The sequence below is a fragment of the Oryza brachyantha genome, chromosome 7, assembly GCF_000231095.2.
Source record: "Oryza brachyantha chromosome 7, ObraRS2, whole genome shotgun sequence".
Classification (NCBI taxonomy): domain Eukaryota; kingdom Viridiplantae; phylum Streptophyta; class Magnoliopsida; order Poales; family Poaceae; genus Oryza; species Oryza brachyantha.
This window is the reverse complement of record NC_023169.2, coordinates 19,192,570-19,211,246: the sequence shown is the minus strand read 5'-3', so window position 1 is coordinate 19,211,246 and position 18,677 is coordinate 19,192,570. Positions and strand designations below refer to the sequence as shown.

The 18,677-nt window shown below is 42.5% G+C and overlaps 2 protein-coding genes across 3 annotated transcripts; one reads left to right on the top strand and one right to left on the bottom strand.

The window, feature by feature from the left end:
• Window positions 1–2,833: 2,833 nt before the first annotated feature.
• Window positions 2,834–6,356, bottom strand: LOC102716235 (probable protein phosphatase 2C 33). Its single transcript, XM_040526392.1, has 7 exons — window positions 5,936–6,356; window positions 5,694–5,865; window positions 5,346–5,563; window positions 5,151–5,258; window positions 4,913–5,038; window positions 4,582–4,820; window positions 2,834–3,429 (listed from the first exon to the last, which is right to left on the bottom strand). The coding sequence occupies exons 1-7, from the start codon at window positions 6,149–6,151 to the stop codon at window positions 3,207–3,209; spliced, it is 1,302 nt and encodes a 433-aa protein (XP_040382326.1). The 5' UTR covers window positions 6,152–6,356; the 3' UTR covers window positions 2,834–3,206.
• A 6,566-nt stretch (window positions 6,357–12,922) lies between these two features.
• On the top strand, window positions 12,923–17,327 carry LOC102715960. 2 transcript variants are annotated; one of them, XM_015839648.2, is made up of 4 exons: window positions 12,923–13,175; window positions 13,358–14,673; window positions 15,469–16,282; window positions 16,938–17,327. In XM_015839648.2, the coding sequence occupies exons 2-4, from the start codon at window positions 13,360–13,362 to the stop codon at window positions 17,168–17,170; spliced, it is 2,361 nt and encodes a 786-aa protein (XP_015695134.1). In that variant the 5' UTR covers window positions 12,923–13,175; window positions 13,358–13,359; the 3' UTR covers window positions 17,171–17,327. The 2 variants fall into 2 exon arrangements, with proteins under 2 accessions (XP_015695134.1, XP_006658989.1); XM_006658926.3 differs by lacking the exon at window positions 12,923–13,175 and having other exon boundaries at window positions 13,238–14,673.
• Window positions 17,328–18,677: the final 1,350 nt, after the last annotated feature.

The following is an 18,677-nucleotide window of genomic DNA, read 5'->3' as shown; positions in this document are numbered from 1 at the left end:
TTCTTACTTAATAGTACTTTATGCGTGACTAATTTTTTAAGTTTTTAACAAATTTTTTAAATAAGACGAATAGTCAAACGTTGGACACAGAAATTAGAAAATAAAGTCATTATAGGACGGAGATATTAATATACAGATAATTAGAAATAGAGATTATGCCGAATTAGGAATTGAAAACCGAACCTTGGTACGACGCTAGATGGACTTGAAGGTGGCCCGTGTCAGCCTGGTTTCGGTGCTGCTGCGACCGAAACCGAGTCGGAATGGATCCCAGCTTCCGTCCGGGCCTTAAAATCCTCCTGAGACGAGACGTGTAAGCGGTAGATCCGATATTCCGATCGATGGCGTCGTGTAAGCGGCGGAACGGAGATGATGAGCACAGATGCGGCGGCGGCAAGAGGCCGCGGCCGGCGCCGGAGAAGAGGAAGCAGCACCTGTATGTGGTGCTGGATGACTGGGGGGACAAAGGCTACCGCATGCACAAGATCGACGTGGACGCGTTGGCGTTGTTGGAGGAGGAGGAGGCCGAGGACATGCGCCTCCCTGAGCCCGCGCTCCTCCAGTTCGCAAACCACGCCCCCCTCACGGCCCCCATGTGCTTCTCCGCCTTGGGCACCACCATCTTCGCCGCTCGACCTCCCGACACACCCGCCCTCCTCTACCACGCCGACACCGGTGGCCTCACCATCGGCCCTCCCCTCCACGTGGGCGTCGTCCCGGCCGTCACCGTCGCCGTCGGCGGCAAGATGTACGCTTTCCACCACGCAAACCAAGTAGCCGTCATGTCGCTCGAAGCGGTGCAATACGCCAACAACGTCGTCGACCGGATGCTTCAGCCTACCAGGGCATGGACATGGACAACCCTGCCGTCGCCGCCGCCGTACAGCGTGTTAGACGCGATCACCTCCTACGCCGTGCACCCGGACGAACGCACCTTGTTCATCTCCGTAGCGCCGGCGGCGCCGCAGCTCGACGAGCGTGAGCGTGCAGGCGCCGCCACCTACTCGCTGGACACGAAGCACCGCGAGTGGAGGTGGCACGGCGACTGGGCGCTGCCGTTCCAGGGGCAAGGCCACTACGACGCCGAGCTGGACGCTTGGGTTGGCCTCCGCGGCGGCGACGTCTGCGCCTGCCGAGTCGCCTCCCGCAGCAGCAGCGGCCCGCCGGAGCCGGAGTGGAAGCTGCTCAAGGAGAAGGTGTGTGGCAAGGATCCACCGGAGAGGCAGCTTTCAGTAAAACCCAGGCTGGTGCACATGGGGGGCAGCAGGTTCTGCCTGCTGGAGCGCGTGCGACGCGAGGGAGTTGACAAGGTGCACGCCTTTTGTGATTCCCATGGCTGCGGCTGCGTGCTCCGTCTCACCGTCTTCGGCCTCAAGTACGACCACCGCGGGGAGCTGCGCACTTCCCTCCACCGCACCACCGCCTCCTACATTGTCTCCTATAGTGGCTTGTTATCGTCTCCTATAGCATTCTGGATGTAATTAATTAGTATATCTCTTGCTTAATTAATTACCATTGATTTCCTTTCCTTCTAGCTAAAAGGAACTCTACTCCTATATTGTTTACGGAGTAGTAACTTTCAGTCTAGCATCCATCCTGCTTGCTGTGGCTGTCCAATCTGATTATCATCTATCTGCTGCACCTAGCTCCTCCCTCCCATCTTTCACCTCAACCAAAACCCTATACTCCACGAACGTATAGACACATGCTAATCATCTTACCATTTTACTGGAGCATGTGCGCTACGAGGAGCAAATTGCAGACATTTTAATCAAGCCTGTTGGACGCAGTCAGTTTCTGGAACTGAGGTGGAAGATGGGCTTGGAAGGGCACAGCAAGATTAGGGGAGAAATTGGTAGAATTTTAAGTGCAATCTTGTGTGCTCAAAGTTTTCATTTTAGCTGCATATATGTTCATTTTGTTTAGAATTTGGCTGGTGGGTTCAGAACTGGCTAGCCGTTTTTTCGATTATTTTTCGTATCGTGACCGAGCTAGTCACCGCAACGTGGGATGGCGCGTGAAGTGGAGGGAATAAAAATATCAGAAAAGCTGCATCAGAAAACTCTGCTTTCAGTTTACTGTTCATCGTCCGAAATTCTTGAGTTGAAGTTGTGGGTCAGTTCAGTGAGAGCGAGAGTGCATTGATGGTGAATACTCTTCTTCCTCTTCATCTCGGAAGAAGGAACACCTACGCTACGCCATAGACACCTCCTCCTTGGACTGCGACAGTGACAATTAAGTGCACGCTCCTGATCAATGGTTGCAGCGTTTCAGTCATACGACTTTACAATTGGATCATGCGCATAGCGGGACTTACGTAAAATAAAACTTAATTCATCTATCTATAAACTAGAGTTGGTCACGGAGTATTCACAAGCCAACCCACACCCGTCCATAGCACACAGATCTGTCTATGTCTACTCCAACCGCTTCCCTCTCTCAGGGACTGAAAACTACCATTTCCCTTTTCTTTTTCATTTTTAGATTATCTGTTTCTCTCCCTCCCTCTCTCTTTTCTTTATTTGTTTGTCTTTACAACTTCAAACATGAGAAATTGTGTGGTCATTTATAGGTTATATTCAACTCTTTGAGGTATTAACCTACTGTTGAACTGGAATTCAGAGACCATTACGAGTTTACGACCCGTAACAACTGACTTGGTAAGAAATGTCTTTACAAATTTCGAACATGATAATTTCTTTGCGCATGTAACTTGCAACTCAGGCGGCAATAAACCTTGCTAGTCAACAAACACTTGTTGAATTCAACATACAGGAAAGAAAAGAAAAAGAAAAGGTAGCTCCAAAACTGACTTACTCGGCAAGAACCGGTGATTAATTCGTATATATGCTTGACAATTTGATTCCAGCAAAGTGCATTCATCCAGTACAAAGAGCTTCTCGTAGCTCAAATTAATAAAATACACACACAACATTAGGCATGCCATTCCTACACAATACACGCTAAGAGGATACAATCCAAAACTACAAGCTCCAAGTTATGTGAGCTATTTCCTCAAGAAATATAGAAAAAATATCAATCAGGGTTGCACGCAGACGATAAACTGGTTAGCAGCAGCCAGACATATTTTATACCAGGCTGAGGATGCAGTTAGTTTCAGCAAATAATAATTGGATCCAGCAACTTATTATTCCATCTTTAGTTTTTACACTCAACATCAAGCTTGTCACGAATCCTGCCCTCTTTCACCTGCATGCTGTAGAGTGGCTGGATCTTTTACCTTCCATTGCGTCTTTCTTTTTTCGACACTCCAAACAAAGATATGGACCTCCCCAGGGGGCGCATGGGGAAGAGTGGTAACTGCCTCCATTCTCAGTTATCAAACTTTCAAATGTTTCTTGGTCCACTTGGCAGATAGCACACCGAGAAGATGGCGAGGTTGCTTTCAAGGACAAATTCCTACCCAACCTGCAATGCAAGACCAAGGCTTGATTGTTTATGGCCACTTCCTCCAACGAGCATACATTGAAGTAATTTGGTTTAGCATTTCTCAAAACAATCAGAATTAGACACTGGTGAAGCTTGAGTAAGAACAGTGATATTTTCAGAAGAGCTTCAGACCACTCAAATCCTTATCACAACTCAAAATGCAGTTTGTTCCCCAGGTTTTTAGAATTATCTGTGCATAGGACATACCAAAATATAGGACTGGTGTACCACCTCCAGAACTAATTTTGAATGCAGTAGCAAAATAGGGTAAAAAAAGTTGGTTGTGCTACTGTGGCCAGCACAGATGGTAGAATGGGAAAAGGTATTTTTCTTTCACGTATTCAAATCAGCTAAAAAAACATTCTAATCAGTTATAACCTAAATTATAAATATAATGTGGGATTACAAATAGAATATGGCACACAATCTGTTCTCAAGTTTGACATATTCTTTGTTATTATCACATTCAATTGGTGTTAACTTATAGGATTTTAGCCTAGAAAGCTTCCAAATCTGAAACAGAAGTGGTGTTGCTTCAACAAATAATCATAGGAATAGGAATATAGAGATGGAATTATGCATGTACATAACAACATTGTATATACAAGCACAATTCGCTATCTTGGGGCATCATTATAAATAGATCAATAAGGAATGCCAAACTAGATCAATACTGCACTGATTGATCAGATCCAAACTCCAGATTAACAAATAAGCATTCCGAGCCAAAGAAATATTTCAATACAAGCAAGTTTAAATGCACGGTTGAACTCTGAAACTACAAGCATACCAACAAAGCAATTATGCAGACAATGCAGGTGGTACAAAGTTCCATGGATTCTCATACATGTAATGGCCAAAAGTGACCATAGAAACTGGATAAAAAGACATAGAAACCTGCATAAGCCCATGAGAGATAAAACATGCCTCCAAAGTCCGTATGATCAAGAAAAATATGGTAATCTTATCATAACATACTAAAGATATGTGATAATCTAGTAAATAGGCATGATAGATGTTCAGTAAAAAAATCACTGGCTTAAAATAGCTTAAAAAGACTCACTGAAGTATGAGGATGCAATTAACTCAACAAGTACATGATGGATCATAGCAGCAGTAGCTAGAGCATACCTTTCTTCCAACATTGCAGAACCTTCTTCAAATAATTCCTCCACGGAGCCAAAAGAGGCAGACTTGCCTCCAAGCTTTCCAATTGAACTGTGTGACCTTCTACCAAAAAGAAGAGACTTGAACTTGCTCTGGTTTCTCTTTGGGGACAACTGCGGCGATGTCAAACGGTAATCGGACGGGATGATATCAACCACCACACAGGTGGTGTCATCTTTCAGCCCACTTTTTTTGAGAGCTTGCTGCATAAGTAAAAGTAAAAATATGGATGTCAAAAATTAGCCATGCCAAATACAACAAGCAGGGTGCGAGCTACAGCTACATGTAGAATTACCTTAACCACAAGCTTCGCGGCCAATTCTGCTGGTAAACCACGGCATGCTTTCGCCGCTGCTTCAGAGGGTAATGCGTCCCATATACCATCTGATGCGATGATCAGCCTTCCTCCAATATTTGATAGCTGCAATTAACGAGTAAGAGAGTGAGAACCTTGAAAAAAAAAACAGCCTACAATACATTGTAGAGTGAGAATCTAGCTATAAATTGCAAGCGCCTTTGCAATTGGTACCCACCTTAACTTGCTTGACATGTGGAATCGGCACAATGAACTCCCCAACATCCATGTCCCCAATGGATCTTGAAAGGCACAGGCCACCTGGCCAGCACCGGAGAGGGCCAACCTAAAACAAAGCGATGCATCACAAAAAACGCTCCCTTTTTATCGTCAATCTGGCCATTCTCTACCAAACACCAGAGCGAATTGGTACCTCCTGTCCACCGAAGAGGTTGAGCCGGCCGACCTCCCCACCGCTAGCGGTGACCCGCTCCCGCTCCTCGGCATTCTCCTCCAGCCGGTGGTCCACGGTGAGCAGCTGCACCTCACCGCCCTGCGTGTCCAGGATGCAGCGCGAGTCGCCGACGGAGGCCACCGTGACCGTGAATCCATCGACGACCACCAGTGTTGCCGTGGTCCCGGACACCTCCCCTGAGTTGATACAGGCAGGCAGCGACGTTTAGCCGCGATCCCAAGGGGCAGGGGCAGAGGCAGAGGCAGAGTCCGAGTCCGAGTCCGAGGAAGGAAGCAAACGCAAATGATGTCAAGACAAGAGGCTCACCCTTGCGCTGGAAGTCGATGTCGGCCTTGACAAAGCCGGCGACGAGGGCGCGCGGCAGCGCCTGCAGCCAGTCGTCGCGGCCGATGTCCGGCGGCAGCGCGCTCATGACGTGCTCGAGCAAATGCTCCTTGCTGTAGACCGCCGCCGAGACGCCGTTGTGGCCGTCGAAGACCTGCGGGGCAGGCATGAGATCAGATCGAACCGAGGAGGGGGAAGAGCGGGAAGGGCGAGGTAGGTCGTACAGCGAAGACGGAGAAGGCGGTGGAGGGGTCGGCGGGGACGCGGAGGCAGTCGGGCTTGACGAGGAAGTAGTCCTCGCCGCGCTTGGCGAAGCCGGCGTGGCCGTAGCGGAGGGAGGGGCGCTGGGAGCCCCCGGCGCGGAGCTCGCGGCCGATGAGCGTGGCCAGCGGCAGCGGCGGCGGCGGCAAACGGCTGTCCTTAGCAGTGGGGGTGGCCATCGATCGGATCCCTCCCTACCCTACCAAACCCAAGCGTCGTGTAGCTAGCTCCCAGTACGCCGGCCAGAGTGCGGCATTTGAGGCGATGGCGATGGCGAGGCGGAGTTGGATTCGGATCTGGGGATTGGGTGGGCGGAGCAGGAGGAGCTGGAGCTGGAGCTGGATGCCTGCGCCTGCGCTGCGAGAGAGACGAAAGCTACTACTACTAGACTAGTATAATGAGGTGCAGCTGGAACCTCAAGGCCGCCTACATGGAGTATCTATTTTTTTTTTAACAGCCAGTAGTTTTTACTACGACGACGATATTAAGGGGGTGTTTAGACGGTGAAATAGAAAAATTTTTCGCGTGTCACATCAAACGTTTGACCGTATGTCGAAAGAAGTTTTTGGACAAGAACGAAAAAATGAATTTCACGGTTGGCATGGAAACTGTGAGACGAATTTTTTAAGCCTAATTAATCCGTTATTAGTGAATGTGAGTTACTGTAGTACTTTATGGCTAATCATGTACTAATTAGGCTCAAAAGATTCGTCTCACGATTTCTCACATAACTGTGTAACTAGTTTTTTGATTTATCTACGTTTAATACTCTATTTAGGTGTCTAAACATTTGATGTGATGTTTTTGGCTGAAAGTTTTTGGAACTAAACGAGGACTAACTGCTGCTCCTCTAAGAGGGTGTTTAGCCGGTGAAATGAAATTTTTTTCATGTCACATCAAATGTTTGATCGGATATCAGAAGGGGTTTTTGGCCACGAATGAAAAAACGAATTTCACGACTGACCTGAAAACCGTGAGACGAATCTTTTGAGCCATAATCCGTCATTAGCGCATGTGGGTTACTGCAGCACTTATGGCTAATCACATGCTAATTAGGCTCAAAATATTCGTCTCATGATTTCTCACGTAACTGTATAATTAATTTTTCGTTTTATCTATGTTTAATACTCTATTTATGTGTCTAAAGATTGGATGTGATGTTTTGACAAAACTTTTTGGATGCTAAACAGCCCCTTACTATCCTTTTCAAAATAAAAGTGTTTATATTATTCGAATCTTGGCTATTTCTATAACTATTTACATTGTTATTTGTCTGGTCAATTGCTCCCTTTAATTTATTCTACATGACATGGTTAACTTTTAGTTTATGTTTTAGTTTATCTTTGATCATTTGTCTTATTCAAAAATTATTTAATTATTAATTATTTTTATTACAATATGATTTATTATTATAGAGACTTTAAATATAACTTATAATTTTGCATATTTGGATTAATATATTGAATAAGACGAACGATCAAATATATAAAAGACAACGATATCATATAAAAAAAGTACGAAGGGAGTAAGATTTTTCCTATTTTATCCCTCATATATTCTTCGTATATCCTTCATTATTAAAAGACATTATTGCTAAACAACTTAGAAATGTTTATATTTTAGGTGTGATGTTGTATAAAATTGAAAATCTTCCTTAGAGAGTTGAGACAATTAACTTTTATATGAAAACATTTTGTAAAAATGCATCATTTAGTAGTTTAGGCAATACACGTAAAAGCCGAGAAATAATCTGATGCAAATGAAGGCAATCGTGGTACTTTTTAAAGCAATTTTGTGTTAAAATAAATTTATGAAAATGACATATTTGCAAATGAAAAATATATTATGAAAAAATTATATATATATATATATATATATGTATTCTTAGTTATTTAAAAGTCAAAGTTAAAAATAAAATACAACAAAGATAATTTTAAAATCTCTAAATTAAAAATTAAAAGATTAAATTAAATTTATAATTATAAGCAAAAGCGAAAATAGAAAGTTGATCCATCGATCTGTCATGCATGGCTAGCTTGATGATCAACGGATTGGAAAAGACGTTTTATTGTGCTTGTCACTAGACTCTACTTTAGGCCCTGTTTAATTCTAAAAATTTTCTTTAAAACACCACATTGACTATTTGGCCACTTAAATAGAATATTAAATATAGATAAAACGAAAAACTAATTGCACGGTTATGTGAGAAATCATGAGACTAATCTTTTGAGCCTAATTAGTTCATGATTAGTCATAAGTGCTACAATAACCCACATACACTAATGATGGATTAATTATGCTCAAAAGATTCGTCTCGCGGTTTCCAGGCGAGTCGTGAAATTCGTTTTTTAATTTGGGTCCCAAAACTCCTTTTGACAACGGGGCAAAATTTGATATGACATCCAAAAATTTTCATTTCCTCGACTAAACACCCCTGATTAGCAATGCCATGCTAGTTGAACATCCCGATTTTTCGGTGGCTTCAATGATGGATCCACTAATTTTTATAAGCCTGGCCAATATATTATGTAAACATAGATAATAACTATTCTTAACTGCTGTTGGGTTAGTACTTAAATACTGTAATTAAGCAACTACAAACGTACGGCGGTATATACGCATGCGGTGGCCGGCGGATTGTAACCGGGGCATATCAGAGTTAGGGAATGGTTGTCTGTACCATGTTAATCATATCAGAGTTAAATAAAATTTAAACAATCTTTTGATAATTTTTGTTTAGTTTTTGTGTTTTATCGTAGGGGTGCAAATAACTCCACCACGACGGAGTAGGTCTGGACTGGTTAGCTTGCCATGGATCTCGGTCGATCATGAAGGACAATCCATCAATCAATTATCGATGTAATAATGTAAAAAAGAGACAGGCACGACACGCACCAGAAAAAGGCGACGGAAAGATGCAGGGAGCTCACTGGAAAGCAATCAGCTCCAGCTCCACCAAAAGCAGTCAGTCGCCGGAGCCTTTTTTATGTTTCGTTTCCTCGTTTATTAATACTGACAAATTGGAATAGATGGTGGGACAAATAAACAAAGAGTGTTCCCTGGTATCATTGTTTTGGTTTTTTTATTAGAAAAGACAGACAACATATTTATAAATGAAAAATAATTTGGTGCTATAAAATTATTTCATTTGTAAATATGTCGTTTGGTTGTTCTCGTGAAAAAACCAAAAAAATCACACCTACAACTGTTACTCTAGCTGGCTGGCTACCTTATTTCTTCAAGTGTACAATTCTAATCTCTGTCTGCTGATCCATTCGTTTCAAAATAACTTTATTTTCACTCATTAGTCACCTGTAGATAAAAAAAGTAAACAAATACTAAAATACACTCCATCTTATTAAATCTCAATATAATCATCACTGCTTTACCTATTCCCGAATTCTAATGCATTTATTACTCTATAATAAACTTATTTTAAAACAAATAAAATAGCTAAAAATTACGAGGTAAGGTGGGAGTACACTAGAACGAATAAGAGAAGAAGATGAGAGAGAATATGTACTAAAAGCTGATATTGATTGGGAACGAATGGTATGAGTGCATTCAGGAACACATGCATTTTTTGTGAAATGCATCGTAGGATAGGAGTAATATGGACCGAATAAACGAGGAAAATCTCTGTGGCAGTACGTCGAACATCATAATAATTCCCTCTGTCGGTTAGAGATCAAGAGGAGGAGCTCAATCTTATCTGTCAGTTAGAGATAGAGATTACTACGTACTATGCTAGTACTAGATTAATTGGCCTGTATATAAATGATGGATGCATGCTTGCTATCTGCTGCATGCATGCGACTAACAAAAATACCCTTTGGCTATTCCCGACCCATAACACTTCTATAGACTCTTCATCATCAAGAAACTAGCACGGAATACTACTCTAATGCAAACACTATTATTCTATACTTCAATTTAATGCTATTTATCTCACATGATATCTTAAATGTTGTGTAGAAACCATGTCTCATGCAAGACATGTTTTCATTCTCTTTCCTCGTTTATTCATTTGCCACATTATTTTTTATTTTAGATGACAACTTATTTAATCCTATAAAAATCATCCTAGTCATTAGGTTAGGAATGACCTAATTAATCAGCTCTACTGACAACTCACGACAGCCATGGCACTGGTCTGGTCTATATACTACGTATAATACAGCTAGCGAGGTGAATGCAGCAGCACATCAGCTGTCTGTCTCCAGCGACGAGACGATGGTGCCAACGTACGCGTTCCGACCTAATTTCAATTCTACTGCTAGCTTCCTTCGCCTACAAACTAAACAGGATTTTGTTGGTGGAACACCCAGGGCTACCTACCTGCTCAAACAATGACACAACACGTCGTGTTCTGGTATACTGCTTTTTTTTAAAAAAAATTCTGCGTATATTTTTTTAACGGTTAAATCGTATATTTTTAAAAAAATTCTTTTCCAATGCCATTATCCTACTTTATCAAAAGAAATTACAACTTAAATAATTTCAGTGTTTATGTCATTAAATATTTATTGGATAATTTTTCATATTTAGAACACAGCCAGATTATCGTATTTATATATACTGCACGTCAAATAATAAGCCTGGGAACACAGCTTTTTATGATTTGCCGATATATATTTGTCTGTAATATGTATTCCATCCTAAAACTAATGTGTGAATGATTTGACTATGTTTATGCCAACCCGCCTGAAGCTGTGCATCCAAAAATATTTTCCCCTCCCAAGATATATATTATACCTAAGTGGATTCGATTAATCATAGAAAAACGATTATGGACAATCCTAGATAGTTACACAATTTTTTTTTATGGCGAGGGCACACACTTAAAATTATTGACAACATATACTCTTTCTTTCCGTCCTATAGTATAAGTGATTTTATCCCCAAACCTTATATTTTGTACTACTTTATTGTTCGCTTGACAACTTTTTTATATTACTCCATTCCTTAACTACCAATTTTAACACTACTTTACTTCTTCAACTATCACCTTTATAACATAACCCATACTTTTGCTACTTTCTTCCTTTTATAAAGGCATAATACTTTATATTACATGACAAAAGGGAGTATTTGAGGAGCGTTTATTATTTTTTTCTATATTACAACAGGGACGCGCACATACACATGCCTGTACTTTCGAGGATCCGTAAACACGCAGACCCTTTTTTTCTAAACACTCAGAGGACCTTAAGCCTCCAATGTGCGAAAAGATGGAAGATTAATTGATTTCAATAGTATAAATGATAAAATTTACTAATATAAAATTAAAAGTATACTCTATAAAGTATATATATTTTTTGCAAAATATACAGTGTTTACTGGTTTAGAATAGTTCATACAAAAACAGATAAATAATATGGGGGAAAAAAAAGCAGCACTGGTAGCATCCGAACAAACCAGCATCCTCAAGAGTTAAGATAATTGCAGACCAAGTCACCCAATTCCATCGACAGGCTCATTTAGTTTTGGGCCGAAGGGCCAATTTCTGGGCCATCTCGGCCCTTTTGATCCGAATCGAGGCCTATCCAGAAATGGATAGGGAATATTCGGCCCGTTTGAATTTAGGCTTCATTAGTTAGCCCATTTTGTATTTCACAAAGTTAGGCCTGTTTAGTTCCTAATCCCCACCCCCAAATAATATTGCATCGAATCTTTGGACATCTAATTGGACGTTAAATATAGATGAAAAAAAACTAATTATATAGTTATGGGAAAAATAATGAGACGGATCTTTTGAGCCTAATTAGTCTATGATTAGTCATAAGTGCCACAGTAACCCATATATGCTAATGATGTATTAATTAAGCTCAAAAGATTCATGTCGCAGTTTTCAGGCGAGCTATGAAATTTGTTTTTTATTCGTGTCTGAAAACCACTTTCGACATCCGGTCAAACGTTCGATGTGACTAGCAAAAGTTTTTGTTTTGCCAACTAAACACCCCTTAGTTAGCATAGCCATGGAATTGGAGGCAAAATGTTAAGGTCTTTTTGTCCGCACTTATGATCATTATAATATAGGAGTATAAGCTAAGGTAGATAATTGTAGTTAATATGGTCTTTAGCCATCTAACAATTTAGAAAAAGACATTATTAAAAGAGCTTATCATATTGTATTAAGATGAGCTCTAGATTATAGATTATAATAAATGGGCACAATAATCTAATCATTTGTTTTTTTATTATTCTATGATTTAAATTATATTAAATATCTAAAATACCGCTACTTTTCGATAAGAATCTATGCATATCATCTGTATTGTATTTAATAAAGGCATTTAGGTTAAAATTTTAAAAGTTTGATTAAAATTTATCCTAAAAGACAAATATTTTGAGTATAGAAAGTAGCGAGAAAAACCACTAAGAGCATTTTCAAGAGAGCCGAAAATCAAGTCCTAAAATTATTATGTTTAGAGCTATCTCAAAATAATTTTCTCAATTCCAACGGTTGTCCTACTTTTACTGGTTTGAGCTATTGAGAACATTAAAAGGCATTTAAATGTGGCTTATTTTTAGTTGTGTATTATAAGCAACATAAAAATGAAAATAGTTGGGCCCTATTAGAGATCGACTTTTAGGCTAATTTCTAAAAAATAAGTTTTAAGCACAGTGATATTGGACAATATTAATGTTAGAGATGCTCAATGGAGGAGGCAGAAAACAGGTGGCGTAATTACTAGTAGTAGCGTAGGCACTTAACCACTGCACGGACCAACGGTTGAAGCGTGGTTTAGAGCGGTTTACTGCGTGGCGAGGCCCCCACAGAGAGAGAGACCACCGAGACAAAAGAAAAGAGCCCCAATTTAACCGCTGTGGCCCCACCTGCTCGTGACAAACGGCCGGGCCCACCTCCTCCCCTCTCACTCTCACTCTTCCTCTTCTCCTTTTAATTAATAAATACGAATTTCCATTTTCCTTTCCTTGCTCTCGCCGTCTCAACTTGTTCTTCTCCTCCCTTCCCTTCTTCTCTTTTCTCGTCTTCCACCTTCATCTCAATCTCAATCTCAATCTCGCCGTCCCCTTCCAACTCCAACTCGCCTTGCTGACTTGTTTTCTTCTTCTTCTTCTTCCTCTTCTTTTCATTCTGCTTTAGTTTTTGTTTGGTTCTACTCCTACTCCTACTCGTCGTCTCCCTCTTTGCCCTTTTGTCACCCACTGTTTCACCTCAATTCTCGTGCTGTTAAGGCGAGTTTTAACTTTTTTCCTTTTCTTTTTCATTTTCTTTTTCTTCTTTCTTTTGCCCGAAATTTGGTTTACTCCTAGGAGTACTGGTTTGTTTTTGGAGCAGCAATTCGCCCAATTGGCGTGGCGGATTTCGATTTGGTGCTAGGCTGATTCGGATTCCTCCCCCTTTCCGTCGTCTGCAGGGATGGGCGGCACCGGCAGGGTCGTCCTCAACGGCCGCCGGAGGGACGACGACGATGATGACGACGAGTATGTGGCTGACGACGACGAGGAGGAGGAAGAGGAAGACTACGCCGCCGCCGCCGCCACCGCATCCGATGACGAGGAAGAGGACGAGGATGAAGCGGACCCGCCAGAGGACGAATCTGACGCGGATTTCGTCGGGGACGAAGAGGAGGACCTCGAGGACGAAGACGATTTGGAGCTCGAGACGACGCCGCGCCCCAAGCGGCCCCCGAAGGTAAACCGCAAGAGGAAGCCGCCGGGATCTCGACGTCGGAAGCGGGAGGTCGACGACGACGACGACTACGAGGAGGAGGAGGACCACGATTTCGATCCGGATGTCGACGAAGAAGAAGAGGAGGAGGAGGAAGAGGAGACAGATGAAGATGAAGAGGAGGAGGAATTTGAAGAAGATGACGTCGATTCGGATGATTTTGCCCCGATTCGCGCCAGAAAGACCACAAAGAACCACGTGGCGAAGCGGAAGCCAGCAGCAGGACGAAAGAAGAAGAAGAAGAGGAAAGGTTCTAGGGTTTCCAAGCCAAAGGCTAAGAAGGCCACCACAGCTCGCCGCCGGAGGAAGCGATGGGCGGCCGATGACTACGAAGACGATGAAGAGGACGATGCCGATTTTATTGTCGACGACGATCAGGAAGAGGAGGAGATTCACCGGCCAAAGAAGAAGGCCAAGGCTGCTAAGAAGACCAGGGATGTCACGCCGGAGCCGGATGTTGAGGCAAGCACATGGCCGGCGGTCGAATCAGATACATCAGACTTTGAATTTGTGACATCTGATGAAGAAGCTGCAGACAAGGAAGCGCCAGCCGCTGAACCAGCAAAAATCAAGGGCAAGAAGGGCAGGAAGAGGTGGGGATCTGGGTCGGAGTCATCCTCGGATTCTGATTATGTCATATCAGAGCAGGAACTCAAGGATCTGGAAGTCTCTATGCCTCCAGAGTCAGTTCTGCAGTCACCTACAACCCCGCCACGGCGCACCTTTCTTGCAAGGAGAGTGGGGGAGAAGGGGAAGGAGCCTGAAGAGGCTTGGAAACAGACATGTGGGATTTGCCTCTCGGAAGAACAGAAAGCTACAATACAGGGTGTGCTTAATTGCTGCGCACATTACTTCTGCTTCGCCTGCATCATGGAGTGGTCAAAGGTGGAGTCAAGGTGCCCATTGTGCAAACGGCGATTCACAACAATAACCAAGTCATCAATGGCAGATCTAGGGCTCGGATCAAGGAAGGCTGTCATTAGGGTAGAAAAACGTGATCAGGTAATGGTTTACTTGTCTTATTGTCATCCAATTTGATACCTGCAAGCTATTAAAACCATCATCCGTTATGATAGCACTTGCTTGGAAGCTCATCTGTTTGTCAAAGAGACATGACTATCTGACCCCTTATGATTATACCCTCTATACTCTTACATTTGGCTGTTATTTTCAGCAGTATGTGTTCTAGTTTCGACCAGTGACCATCCATCCAAAATGTTCCTTTACAGATAAAGGTTTCACATGAAATACCATGGAATTTTAGGGATAACTGATCCATAACTTTTATTTTGCTATTCTGAATCAGAGTTCAGTAATGTAAGTTGCTGGTAGTCATAGGTTTATGCTCATATAAATCTCGTCCAGTAGCCTTTCTGGTACACACATATATTTGGCAGGAGTTGTTATACTTTCAACCTTGATACCATGGTACATTTGCACATGTTGAAGACTTTGGGCCTGTTTGCTTTGTGCCCTAGCCTGAGGGCTCTAGCTCAGGCACGTTATTCTGGCCGCAGACGCTCGAAATTGAACGCCTCGGAGTGACACCTGAGTCAGGCGTGATTTCAAGGGCACAAAACAAACAGGGCCTTAATTAGCTTCCACATTAATTAAGCTATCACGAGCAACATATATAAGCCTTTTGATTGTTATGGATCCATGGTTAGTCTTGGAATTACTGTCATCAAGAAATGGTAACTATAGAAGGTTGGGGCAGTTTCATGTTGTCACATTGGTGCTTTTTTCTGAATCTCCAAATTTTGAAATGCAGTTGTACCATTTTTCTTTCTTGATCAGGTGTATCAGCCCACTGAGGAAGAAATGCGGCGTTGGTTGGATCCATATGAAAATGTTGTATGCATAGAGTGCAATCGTGGTGGTGATGACAACCTCATGCTACTATGTGATATTTGTGATTCATCCGCACATACCTATTGTGTTGGTCTAGGAAGAGAAGTACCAGAAGGAAACTGGTACTGTGGAGGATGTCGATCTGGTGGGGAGGGCCCCTCTAATGCTCAAACACAGGATAGGGTGGTTCACTGCAGAGAAAATAATACAAACCCTGCCAACAGCAGTTCTGTATCATTTGGGTTAGCCACACCAAGTGGAGTGTTCCAGAGACCACCGCCAATCAACACTCAACCTTCTCTACAAGGATTCGATCTAAACCTCTCACCAAGAGAAACCCCTGATGAAGATAAGCGAGAAGAATCTCTTGTTTCAGCAGATGCTGTATCAACTCCTACTGGAAGGCATGCCACTCTCGATAGAAGGCGTGCCTTTAACAGGCGTATTCGCATCCTTCTATTTAGACCAAGGATCGCAACTAATGGGTGGCAAAATCCCATTCAGCATGACAGGACAATACCCGAGAATGAACAAAGTTCACAGAGCACATGCGCTCCAAACGAAGTGAACCCATCATGTTCCAGGGATGGTTCTATGCAGAACCAGCAGAGTAGTTCATCTTTTGTTCAGCCAGCGAGGGGTCTTATTGAACGCACCTATGGGGGTGGAAGCAATTTCCAACAAACAGAAGGTGCTAAGGAACAACTGATTCCTATTGTCAAGAGGAACCTCAAACTAATCTGTGCTCAGTCCCCATTGGGTATGTATACGTATTTGCACTCATCATTGTTTTAAAGTTTCAATTTGGGTATGTATACCCATTTGCAGTCATCATTATTTTAATGCTTGCACATTTTGTATATATGCTTTATAACCAATTTGGCCATCAAATAACACAAGATGTAGTAGGTTGCCTTGTCCCCTTCGCTGTTTATTGTTTGCCCCAAGATTAGTAGTCTCTTCTCAAAGAAATTGTGCTTTGCTTTGCGTTATAGTGTGTATAATGGCTTGCCAGAAAACAAAATGCTTATTTGAGTTTGTGCTAGGCCAATCTTGTATCAGGACATTGGTAAAAAGAAAATATGTGCTTTTATTTTCTTTTTCCTGGTTTTGTACCTGCTGACCTGGAAGTACTGGTCCTACTGGAGATACTTTTCTGCTTGTCTTTTTTTATCGGTTGAACATCAGTGTCGTTATGTTTTGAAGTAACCATTCTTTAATTATTAGTAGTATCGAACCATTGATAGTTAGGAATTTTTGCTTCTCTCTTATGGTGCCTGATCGTGTGAGGCCATTGGTCATGGCACCTGAATTGAATGCAAAGGCAATTGTGTTGCACTCGTAAATTCTGCTAAATATAGTGGATATTTAGCTTGTCTAACCTATCCGTATTGTGTTTTAATTGTATGTTTCAGATCAATCTGATTTCAAGAATGTTGCACGGAGAGCAACACACACTATCTTAGCATTGTCTGGGATCGCACACAACGAGGATTTTGTTGTCAATACGCCTCATCCTCTTCCTAGCCATTGTAACCATGCCTGTGATGGTCAGGAACCAGCATTTCTCATGAGAACCTGCTGCTCATCATGCTTCAACTCCTTTGTTGGTGGCGTCGTCGGTTACATAGCAAAAATGTTTACCTGAAGATTCTGCCATCTATTGACTTGACAATTTTTCTCTATTGTTGTCATTCTTTCGATTATAAACAGCTAAAAAGATTATACAACCACAAAACATGTTACTCGATGTATGGATAGTTTAAATTATAATGCATTCTTAACGACGCATTCTGAGCTCAATTTGGCGTGGATCTGTGGGCTGTGGGCGAGAGATGGAAAGGAACATTGTGCAATCAAATGGTGTTTGTTAAGAAATATGTGCAGTCCAGCCCATGGTTAGAGCTTCCTTAATACTGTATATGACCTTAGCTGAAGATGATGCAGAGATGGCTGGGAGCCCAATGATTAGTGTTTGAAAGGCTGGCATCGTGGACAATTCTTAATCTGCTTTTAGATCAGCATCTGTAGTATGTCTGAGATACCTTATTTATTTTCTTTTCTTTTGAAGTCTTACTGACAATCTGCATTACAAGTCCATTCACTGGCTGCCAGACGAAGAGATCATAATATGTGTATATACTGGTTTTTGTCACTATTAGAGAGAGTAATATTGTGAGCGACTTCGATTCCATGGCGTGCGGTCTTTGAGAAAGGACCCCAGATTCTAGCATGGTTTTGGAGCAAGGAAGGAATCGTATGCGTCCAAGAGTGATGAGATCGAAGGAAACAGATTGAGGAAGAGGGAGATATCCTCTCATCCTTTTTCGGTCCACTAGTCGATCGATTTTATGTTTATGTCTCTTCTATTTAAAAGACGAAATTTACCCTCTCGAGAGCAATTAAAGAAAGAAAAAAAAAAGCAATATATATGTTATAAAAATAGAAAACATTAAAAATGTACGGAATAGAAAGAGAGAGATGGGTGTAAAAGGAAAAGAGCATAGGATGCCCGGTGTTGAAATAACCAAAGAATGGTATCGTATTCAGATCGGCAGCAGCAGGCAAAGTCTTTCTTCTTGGGCGGCCGAGGCGAGGACCAACCTCCTTCCATTCCATTCCATTGAGCTAGCTAGGCCTAGGAATAGGATGGCGCCGTCGTACCGGCCCTATGGTGGGGATGCGGTGGTGCAGTATGGCGGCGGCGAGCGGAAGGTGGCTGTGCTGTGGTGGGTGTCGGAGGCGGAGATGAAGCGGCGGCGGCGGGTGGCCGGATACAAGTCATACGCGGTGGAGGGGAAGGTGAAGGCGTCCATCCGCAGGGGCATCCGATGGGTCAAGGCCAAGTGCTCCCACATCCTCCACCGCTAACATAACATCACATCACATGCATCTTCCATTCCATTCCCATTTCCATTCATTCCCTGCTGCTTGCTTGCTAATTTCATTTGCCTTTGCCTACCACCACTCTACTAGTGTTGTGGATCGACCCGGCCACCTTGTCTTGTAGTAAACGAATCGACGTGTTTCCTTTATTATGTGTATGAATCTTTGCTGTTTCTTGTTCGTTCGTCCTAATAATTAAACTTGGAGGTTCTTGTCTATTGGCAATCGATCGGAAATGTTCTCATGAGCTCAATCATTCTTTTGTACTA